This window comes from Rhincodon typus, unplaced genomic scaffold (genome assembly GCF_021869965.1).
Source record: "Rhincodon typus isolate 14 unplaced genomic scaffold, sRhiTyp1.1 hic_rhity00004319, whole genome shotgun sequence".
NCBI classification, from domain to species: domain Eukaryota; kingdom Metazoa; phylum Chordata; class Chondrichthyes; order Orectolobiformes; family Rhincodontidae; genus Rhincodon; species Rhincodon typus.
Genome location: NW_025969957.1, coordinates 624 through 944, shown reverse-complemented (window position 1 = coordinate 944; position 321 = coordinate 624). Strand labels below are relative to the sequence as shown.

General features: G+C 45.2%; 1 protein-coding gene across 1 annotated transcript in view; it reads left to right on the top strand.

The window, feature by feature from the left end:
* Positions 1 to 321, top strand: part of LOC109926467 (protein turtle homolog A-like) — a gene marked incomplete at both ends in the record, with an annotated part of 10,337 nt that overhangs the window by 9,399 nt on the left and 617 nt on the right. Inside the window, one exon of the mRNA XM_048593875.1 lies at positions 138 to 183. Within this exon, the coding sequence (XP_048449832.1) occupies positions 138 to 183 (46 nt within the window). The remainder of the gene's footprint in view (positions 1 to 137; positions 184 to 321) is intronic.

The window sequence follows — 321 nt, the reverse complement described above, 5'->3', positions numbered from 1 at the left end:
TCTCAGTCCCCCCTCTCTCTCAGGGAGATATTTGCACACTGACTGGTGTTTCTCAGTCCCCTTTTATTTTGACATTGGATCACAGGTCATCGCACAGCAATTCGTAGTAATAAGTATTTCAAATTTTTTTTTAACAGATGTACCCATCATTTTCAGTCGCTATCAGAAGTCTCCAAATATAGAGTAAGTACATCAGCAAATCCCAATCTAACCCCGTGAGATTGCTGTCCTGGGAGTGTTTGATGGGGGGGACAGTGTAGAGGGAGCTTTACTCTGTATCTAACCCCGTGCTGTCCCTGTCCCCCATCAAACACTCCCAGG